The sequence below is a fragment of the Loxodonta africana genome, chromosome 10 (genome assembly GCF_030014295.1).
Source record: "Loxodonta africana isolate mLoxAfr1 chromosome 10, mLoxAfr1.hap2, whole genome shotgun sequence".
Lineage (NCBI taxonomy): Eukaryota > Metazoa > Chordata > Mammalia > Proboscidea > Elephantidae > Loxodonta > Loxodonta africana.
The window spans coordinates 51220862-51231487 of record NC_087351.1 but is presented as its reverse complement, the minus strand read 5'-3'; the positions used below and the strand labels follow the sequence as shown (position 1 = coordinate 51231487).

General features: G+C 37.5%; 1 protein-coding gene across 3 annotated transcripts in view; it reads right to left on the bottom strand.

Moving 5' to 3' along the window:
* Nucleotides 1-2259: 2259 nt before the first annotated feature.
* MIA2 (MIA SH3 domain ER export factor 2) overlaps nt 2260-10626 on the bottom strand; it is a 117535-nt gene continuing 109168 nt past the window's right edge. The window contains exons 27-29 of one of the 3 annotated variants that reach the window (XM_023546124.2): nt 7306-7364; nt 6445-6679; nt 2260-5000 (exon numbers count right to left, since the gene is read on the bottom strand). In XM_023546124.2, the coding sequence (XP_023401892.1) occupies nt 4834-5000; nt 6445-6679; nt 7306-7364 (461 nt within the window). In that variant the 3' untranslated portion in view covers nt 2260-4833. The remainder of the gene's footprint in view (nt 5001-6444; nt 6680-7305; nt 7365-10626) is intronic. The other 2 variants (XM_010588605.3, XM_003408475.4) reach the window with 2 other exon arrangements.

Below are 10626 nucleotides of genomic sequence, written 5' to 3'. Positions count from 1 at the left end.
TACTGAAAAAGAAGAACAAAGTGGGAGGCCTCACTCTACATGATTTTAGAACCTATTATACTGCCATAGTAGTCGAAACAGCCTGTACTGGTACAACAAGAGATACATAGACCAACAGAACAGAATTGAGAATGCAGACATAAATCTATCCACATATGAACAGCTGATATTTGACAAAGGCCCAAAGTCAGTTAAATGGGGAAAAGACAGTCTGGTTAACAAATGGTGCTGGCATCACTGGATAACCAGTTATGCTAGTTAAAAAAAATGAAACAAGACCCATACCTTACTCCATGCACAAAAACTAACTCAAAATGGATCAAAGACCTAAATATAAAATCTAAAACAATAAAGACCGGAGGGGGGGAAAAATAGGGACAATGCTAGGAACCCTAATATATGGCATAAACAGTATACAAAACATTACTAAAAATGCAGAAGAGAAACTAGATAACTGGGAGCTCCTAAAAATGAAACACCTATGCTCATCCAAAGACTTCACCAAAAGGATAAAAACATAACCTACAGACTGGGAAAACGTTTTTAGCTGTGACATTTCTGATCAGCGTCTGATCTCTAAAATCTACAAGATACTGCAAGATCTCAACTACAAAAAGACAAAACCCAATTATAAAATGGGCAAAGGAAACGAACAGGCACTTCACCAAAGAAGACATTCAGACAGCTAACAGATACATAAGGAAATGCTCACAGTCTTTGAAAAATCAAAACTACAAGGAGATTCCATCTTACTCCAACAAGGCTGGCATTAATCCAAAAAACACAAAATAATAAATGTTGGAAAGGCTGTGGAGAGATGGGAACACTTACACACTGCTGGTAGGAATGTAAAATGGTACAACCACTCTGGAAATCAATTTGGCGCTTCCTTAAAAAGCTAGAAATAGAACTACCATATGGTCCAGCAATCTCAGTCCTTGGAATATTCCTAGAGAACTAAGAGCTTTTACACGAACAGATATATGCATACCCATGTTCTTTGCAACACTGTTTACAACAGCAAAAAGATGGAAGCAACCAAAGTGCCTATCAATGGATGAATGAATAAATTATGGCATATCCATACAATGAAATACTACGCATTGATAAACAATGATGAGTCCATGAAACATTTCATAACACAGAGAAATCTGGAAGGCATGCTGAGTGAAATTAGTCAGCTGCCAAAGCACAAATATTGTATGAGACCACTATTATAAGAAATCATTTAATCAGAGAAGAATATATTCTTTGATGGTTATGAAAGTGGGGAGGGAGAGGGGGAGGGAGATATTCAGTAATTAGATAGCAGACCAGAGCTATTTTAGGTGAAAGGAAAGGCAACACACAATACAGGAGAGGGCAGCACAACTGGACTAAACCAAAAGCAAAGAGGTTTTCTGAATAAACTGAACGCTTTGAAGGCCAGCGTAGCAGGGGCAGGGGTTTGGGGAACACGGTTTCAGGGGGCATCTAACTCAACTGGCATAATAAAATCTACTAAGGAAATATTCTGTATCCCGCCTGGAGCAAAGCAGAATGGGGAACACCAAAGATACAATGTAATTATGAGCCCAAGAGACAAAAAAAAAAGGGCCACATAAACCAGACTACATCAGCCTGAGACCAGAACTAGATGGCGCCCTGCTACAACCGATGACTGTCCTGACAGGGAACACAACAGAGAACCCCTGAGGGAGCAGGAGAGCAGTGGGATGCAGACCTCAAATTCTTGTAAGACCAGACTTAACGGTCTGACTCAGACTAGAAGGACCGCGGAGGTCAGGGTCCCCAGACCTTCTGTTAGCCCAAGAGAGGAACCATCCCCAAAGCCAACTTTTCAGACAGGGATTGGACTGGACTATGGGAAAGAAAATGATACTGGTGAGGAGTGAGCTTCTTGGATCAAGTAGACACACGAGACTAAGTGGGCAGCTCCTGTCTGGATGGGAGATGAGAGGGCAGAAAGGGTCAGAAGCTGGTCGAATAGACATGAAAATAGAGAGTGGAGAGGAGGAGAGTGGAGAGGAGTGTGCTGTCTCTTTAGGGGGAGATCAACTAGGGGTATATACATAGCAAGGTGTATATAAATTTTTATATGAGAGACTGGTTTGATATATACTTTCACTTAAAGCAAAAAAAAAAATGAACCCAACAGAAAAGATATGAAAGATAATTTGTTTTTTAAATCAGGATATGATAAAGGGAAATAATACAATTTAAAAAAACAGGAAAGTGGGAGGATTGTGTATTTGTATAAAGCAAACTCACAGAAACCACATGTGGGCAGAGTAGAACTGCTCCACAAGGTTTTCAAAGCTAAGGCCTTTGGGAAGCAGGTCACCAGGCCTGTCTTCTGAGGAGCCTCTGGGTGAGTTTGAATTGCCAACCTTTCAGCTAGTAGTCTACAGCTTAACCCACATGGGGCCACTATGAGTTGGAATGAGCTTGATGGCAACTAACAACAACAACATAATGCAAACTAAAATGTGTCATTATTTTAAGCAACTACTGGTAAATGGGGGAAGAAAGTAAGGAGTAAACAAAAGTGATTAATTTGACCTTGATGTTTAAGAACGCTCACTTCTGAGTGACTCAGTAATTATGATACTGGGATTCACAAAGAAGGAAATGTATACTTAGTACATGACACTGAACAATAAAATTATAATGATGTAAATGTTATTTATTGATTCTCAAATTTTGATTAACCGAAGACCAAATACAGAAGATAGGTTATGCTTGGCTTAGTATAATTACTAGCAACCTTGAAAATAAAAACACCTAGCTAACAGAATGTAGGAAATTAGCTGTGACAGAGGAGGAGGGAAGGTGAAAGAAAGGGAAAGATGCTAACTGAGGTTTGGGTATATGAAAATTACAAAGGTTACAACAGAAAACTGAAATCTGGATAAGTATCAAATTTGAAGAGGAAAAGAAGATGGGGGTGGGAATACTATAAGTGTGCTAAATCCTAATTTTGGATCTCAAGGATTAATAAATTGATAAATTTAATAAATCAAGAATTCAAATTTAGGCTACCCCCTAAAATTCTAGATACAGCAGAATTAAATAATGAACAGTTAAAAGGGAAACTATTTGGGAAATATAGCTGGGGATAAGGAAAAGAAGGGGGAAAATATACTATTCATTCTAAGCTATTCTCTTATTACTTGATTTGTTCCCATTTGGTCGTATTATTTTAATAAAAACACATTTTAAGGCTAACAATATCCATCATTCTAGACAATGTATTTTAAGCTAGTCAGCCTGTATCAGCCTTTCCTGTCTCCCACTGTGCTCTCATCTTGTGCTTTCCTGCCTCCTCTGTGATTTTGCTCCCTCAGTTTATTACCACTCAGTGTTTAATTTTGCCTTCTCTTCTGTCCTTCCCTTCTGTCTTAGCTATGACAGGTCTATCCTACCCTAGGGCAAACAAACAAACAAAAATTTAACTTGACCAGAATATTCTGCATAATCTCTTTCCTATTTCTCTTCTTCCTTTTACTTTCCAACTTTAAAAAGTTGTCTTTATTTCCCCTGAAAGCTGGCATTTAAATAACAAATGTAACAATGCCATCACAGTCCTCATTCTACTTACTATTTTTCCAAACATTTCACATAGATCCCTTCTGTTTGTTTATTTTTTTCTGCACTGGGGGTGGAAGTGGGGAGGGGGCGGAAATACCTCACCAGATCAGTGTCCCAAAGACAAGTGGAAAAACGCTGGCATGAAACGTTCCGATTACAAATGCATCACTGCTTTGTTCAGTAATGTTTCATCTTCTGCCTTTTGGCAGTGAAAAAAATAAACAATCCAGTAAACTAAAAATAAACAAATTATCATCATAAGTATTGAGATATTTATTAGCTATACTTAATTTTCCCTTCCTTTCAAAATCATATTGATGTTCAAGTCTAATAATAAAACACAGACCTGATTGAGGAAAAATTCCCGTAAGGATATTGGGTCCAAAGCTCAAAATGATGGCACATGGTCTTGACAGAGTTATCCTGTAGTAAATCTCAACATTCTCTACAGAAAAGCCATTATCTTACAAATGAAGAGAAAAACAAGAAATAGAACTATAGAGAAAACCAGTGACTGAATTAAGAATTCCAAATTCTGAAATTCACCACTAAACAATATCCTGTTTTTTTTTAAAATATAATCCATTTTTATTTTTAAAAGTGTATTAATTTGTAGCTTGGAGTCATTTATGTCTATTTGTAAGAAAGAAGGTATATTTTTGGTAAGCTAATAGAATCAGAAAGACCAATACAAAGTATTAGTTTTGAGCTTCAAGTTACTGACAGAAGGAAAAAAGACTAATAAATGAAGCCACATTTATGGAAAAACTAGATGATTTTATTATTATTATTATAAATGCTAAACAAATCTTTAAACCAATTAAAATTTAATTAAGCACAAAGTTATTTTCACATTTGTCTACAACTACAGTAAATACAATTCTTGGCATAAAGACACAGGCTTTGGAATTTAAAACATCCCCAACTGCAAGATTTTATATATACATACATAAAAATACATATATATATATATATATATATATATATCTGCAGTATTGTTTATGTGATAGTGGATGAATCAAATTAAAATAATTATACCATCTGGAATAAAATAAAATGGAAATAATTTACTCATAAGATTCATATTTAAATCATCTTTATTTATAAAATACTATCCTGAGAATTATAGTTCCATTAAGCTTCAATTTGAGCAAAAGTATAATCACTTAAGTAACAGCAGTTACTTAAACTGAAAATGAGAGAGAAGTCAAAATTCCTTTTGAAGAGAAACCAAAAGTATTGTCAAGTTTCTTGCTGTGGTTCTGGACGTTCAGCAGCAGGCTCATCTGAAGGTGCAGTCAACGCTGGAGGGAATTCACTTCTACTTTCAGGATGTGGGGGTGGGGGGTAAAAGCCAGGTCTTGGGGGAAGATAAGGAGGAAAACCCCTTGGTGAATAGACGTTTCTCACTGTTCAAAGAGATTGGTAAAAGACATTTTTTAACTTTAAGCACCTGTACTAATAAATCATTTGTTTATAATTTCTAATACCTGTCTTTATACTCAAAAACTGACACCATAATAATTACTCGAGCTAAAACATATTCCAACTACACATGTAAGAGAGAATATCATTTTTAGACACAATTTTTGGCCTATGGAAATCTAACACCAACATTTTAAAACAGGAGGGGAATTATTTCAAAAGAGACAAAACTTATTTCACAAACTCTTTCATTTCATATAATTTTCAGCAGATTTAAAAATCAGATCAGTGATTCCCAATTGTAATTTCATACTACCCTAAAACATTTCCAGTTATATCAAAGACTGTCTTGAAATTCTCCAAACAAAATTTATTTTAATTCATCTTAAATTTTAGAAATAGAGGGGGAATATCGGGAAGGAATATCTACATCAAGCAAATAACAGGCTTCTGCCTAGTATTTGGTAACTGTGTATTTATTCTATAGGGATCTATAGTTCTAAATGGTAATGTATGGATATAAAAGAAATAAATTATTCCTTTTTTCTTATGTGAGGCTATGAAAGAATTCCAGTAAATTCAATAAACAGGCCAAACACATTTTAGGTTTGAAATAAAACGCATGGTAACTGTTTATGCAAAAACACTTTTACAAATACTTTAGCCAGTAATCTTAATGTTAAATATAAATTGTAATTATTTTTGCCAACTGCCACAGTACCCAGTGCCTATCAAATAATTACGAATAACCTTAGTCTTAATATAAGACCGCTTCAAAAATCCAATGATTTTCTTAACTACTAAAATATACAAATAATTCCATACTAGTAAAATGAATCAAGTTGAAGCCTCATCCTTCCCAGTTTGGAAGAGCAATGGTATACTCACAGAACATGTGAAACTTATTCCTCTGCTGTATTAAAAAAAAAAATTTTTTTTTTTTTTTTTTTAATATTACTAGGTGAATAAACAAACAAACAAAAAAAAGCTCTTTGCCATCGAGTCAATTCCAACTCATAGCGACCCTACAGGACAGAGCAGAGCAAACTCTGCCCCATAGAGTTTCCAAGGAGCACCTATGGATTTGTACTGCTAACCTCTTGATTAGCAGTGAAGTTCTTAACCACTGCACCACCAGGCCCCCTACTAGGTGAATTAAAAAAAAAACCAAACCCACTGCTGTTGAGTCGAGTCCAAATCATAGTGACCCTATAGGACAGAGTAGAACCACCCATCCCACAGAGTTCCAAGAAGTGCCTGGTGGATTTGAACTGCTGACCTTTTTGGTCAGCAGCCATAGCACTTAACCACTACGCCACCAGAGTTTCCACTAGGTGAATAACCACTGCGGTCAGGTGAATAGATAGTAAAATTAATATCTCGGGTTTACTCTGTTAAACATATATTAAGTTTTAAAAAAAAGCATACTTGCTAATGGAGGATGTGGCGGGCCAAAGAAATCCCTTGGTGGAAAATAGTCTCGGGAAGGTCCAAACATGCTTCCAGGAGGAGGTGGAGGAAAAGGAGGCCCTCTTCTCAGGAAAGGCCCCCTTGCGTCCATTGGAAATACCGGACCTCGGACTGGAGGAAGAGGTGGAGGAACAAAGCCAGGTCTAGCTGCTTCACTTTCGGCAGGGAGAGACGAATCAGGCACATTTAAATTCTGTAAAAAATTGACATATGGCAGTCACTAAAATCTGTGATAGTTTTCCTAAAAGCCTTAAGTTTACAAGAAACCTCAACACCTAGGCAGAAAACAGTGTAGGACTGTTGAACAGACTCCAGAGAAAGATTCAAACAGTTTTCCACATTAACATAACAGGTTGTTTTTAGCTATCAAAAACATTTTATTAACTCAACAGTTTTCACCAATAAAGTAATATTCTGGCTAAAGATAAAACACACATACAGTTTAAGAGCACCAAAATATACATTCTTTTTATCAAACATAACTAAAAACAGAAAATATAACATGCCTATCTTTGTATTTTCAAGGCAACCAAAACCAAGATTGCAAAATAGTAAACGAAAATGTACTTTAAAACGTTCAAATAAAAATCCAAATTCTTGTTTAACTATAAAGTAACTCAAATCTCTAACCTACCAATTGCACTTTATCACCACAGACTATAATCCAGAAATGAAACAGCTATAATGCAAAGTATGTTTGCCAAAAAAGAAAGCAGTTTTATATCAAAAACTAGATTGTTAGCTAAATTTCTATTCTAGTAAGCCAAGAGATTAGAAGGCTCCTCAAAACATGGATAAAATTCCACTTTCAATACTTACACCAAGATCTTCTTTGGGGTAATTTTTACTGGATTCCATTTCTGAAGACATTGGCCCATCTAGAAATAGAGTTAAATGAAAATATAATTGATCAGTCCTTTCTTGGAATATCTCCGAGTCACAAAGGACACTATTATTTTCCCACTTCTCTTGTCTACACAAAAACGAGCTTGACAACAGCATCCTGTATCAGGGCCACAAGAACAGCTTCGGGTCCCTGGGAATTTGGGGGGATTAGAAGTTCTGCAAAGGCATGTGGCAGTGATTTCTCCAGGTAGTTCCTAGGCAATCCTGCTGCAGCAGCCGCACAAGAAGACGCCTGTGACTGGGAGGTAGCATCCCTCTCCCTCCTTCCTTATTCCTCCATCAGATGACACAGACTAGCAATTTGAATTTGGCTACTGTTTCTCAATACGTATTCCTAGACTTTATCATGAAGAACTACTTGATCTCTGAGAACATAAATTCAAACCTCCCTCTCTATTTATCAGTTACCTAGCCTCTCCTAGCATTCTCATTTAGTTATTCCACTACACCTGTCTTTTGACCTCACTGAGGCCTCCAGTCCTCTGACCTGTGGGTTTTCTCCTTTCTTCACTTATTTCCCTGACTTACTAGGCTTCAAAGTTCATCACTTCAGCCAATTATTAATATCCTTGCCCTACTGGCTGTTTTTCACATGTGTTTGACAACATCTCAACCCTAGATTAATCTAATTCTCTCCTTCCACTTCGTCTGTCCCTGGGCTGCTGAGCACTGCTGGGGGTAAAATCACCACAGAGCCACACAGGCTGGCACCACTACAGGCTGAAGGATCTCCAGCTGCACACTGCCTGGCCTTCCTCTGTGGCTGAGCCACCTTTCCTCTCAGCAATTTCAAACCTTGCCCATTCTCCTCAAACTTACTACGGCAGCCACTTAGACTCTTCCTTAACTTTCTGTGACCAAATGTACAACCATATCTGCAAATACATCCCTCTAGCCTTTTCTCTCCCTCCTCTGATGGAAGACTCTTTCAAGCCAATCTGTCACTCTGTTCTTGTGCTCAGAATCCCTTTTCTTCAGTCTCCTCAGGAACCCTTCTCTCTCTGTTGGCTTGACTTCTCGCTCATTTCACTGCTGCTTCTTTCTCCTCCCTCACAAGGTCACTCCCTAATACGCATCCTTTGTGTTAAAGATGAAAGGGGGATGAAACCCTCAAAAAGTTAAACATGGGACTACCACATGATCCAGCAATTCCACTCCTAGATACACACCCAAGAGACTGAAAGCAGTGGTGCAGTCTCATGGGCACCCCTGTGCATTGCAGGACCACTCACAACTGCCAAAAGGTGGAAACAACCTAAATGTCCATCAACAGACAACTGGATAAACAAAATGTGGTATATCTATACAATGAAATATTACTCAGCCATGAAGAGAAAAGATGTCATATAGCATGCTATGACATGAATGAACCTTGAAAACATTATGCTGAGTGACATAAGCCAATCATAAAAGGACAAATATTGTATGATTTCACACATATGCAATACCCAAAATAGGCAAATGTATAGAGACCAAAGTTTAGCAGTGGTCACCAAGGGAGGGTGGCAGGGAGGGGAACATGAGGAGTCGATGTTTAAGAAGCAGTGAGTTTCTCTTTATGGTGATGGAAAATTTGACAACAGATATTGGTGATGGTTGCACAACATGATTAATGTAACTGATGTCACTAAATTGTACATGTGAAAAACTTTAAATTGGCAAATGTTGTGTTATATATATTTTTACAACAATTAAAAAAAAAATCTAAGAACAACAACAAAAACCCTATGGAGCACAGTTCTACTCCGACACGTGAGGTTGCCATGAGCTGGAATCGACTCAAGGACAACAACAACAGTCCTTATTTTATGTCACTTTCTACCACTTAAAATGCTCTCAGCCTTCAATCTTTTCTTGCTCTCCATTCCTCTTATTTTTCTAGATGCTCTTTCTCAGTCTCTTCGGTGGGTTTCAATCCTCCTAACCATCCTTAAATGGTGATGTCCTCAGAGTTCCACCCTCTTCGCTTCTAAATCTCTCCTTGAGAAACTCCATCCACTCCTACAGCTTTAATTAGATGTATTCTACTAATGATTTCCAGATTTATAATTCAGATTCAGATGTTTTCACCAGGACATCAAAGCCTGAACTGCCCACTTGAACATCCATGCAGGTGTGTCGCCAACCCAAAACCAAACCCACCGCTGTTGAGTCAATTCCAACTCATCGTGACCCTTTAGGACAGAGTAGAACTGACCCATAGGGTTTACAAGCAGCAGTTGTTGGATCCGAACTGCTGGCCTCTTGGTTAGTAGTCGTAGCTCTTAGCTAAACCAAAAACCAAACCAAACCCACTGCCGTTGAGTCGATTCCAACTCATAGCAACCCTACGGGACAGAGTAGAACTGCCCCACAGAGTTTCCAAGGAGTGCCTGGTGGATTTGAACTGCAAATCTCTTGGTTAGCAGCTGTAGCACTTAACCACTACGCCACCAGGGTTTCTGCTCTTAGCTAAAGGAACCACTAATTTTTTAAGTTCAATATGACACTCAAAATCTCCTCTGACAAGTTTGCTGCTGCTCCTTGCTTTTTGTCTCAGACAATGATTTGCATCTCTCTGATGGCTAATGATCACGTGCACCTTTTCATGTGTTGGTTGGCTGCTAGAATGTCCTCTTTGGTGAAGTGTTTGTTCATGTCCTTCGCCCATTTTTTAATTGGGTTGTTTGCCTCTTTGTTGTTGATGTTTTCTACATATTTTAGAGATTAGACTCTTATCAGATATATCATTCCAAAAGATTTTTTCCCAATCTGTAGCTTTTCTTTTTACCCTTTTGATAAAGTTTTTTGATGAGCATAAGTATTTAATTTCTAGGAAGTCCTAGTTATCTAATTTGTCTTCTGTTCCTTGTGTATTTATAGTTGTGTTTGGTAGAGACAATTCATTTTCATTCAATAAATGTTTACTGAGCACTAGTGCTAGCCAATGTGTTTCAATCACGTATCTCACCATTTTCCCTCAAGCAAATACCACATACTGACAAACTAATAATAACATCTTGTGTTTATATAGAACTTTTCTGTTTACAAAATACTTTCCACACACATTAACTCATTTAACCCCCAAGTCAAGTGATAACAGCCATTACCCATCAATGACTCGTGTTCTTTTGTTTTTGTCCATGTCATTTGTTATTACTGACATATACCCTCACCTCTCAATTAATTGCTCAAATACCTTCAAATACAGCTCAAATGCCACCACCTTCATGGAGCTTTCCCTGATTCTCCAAA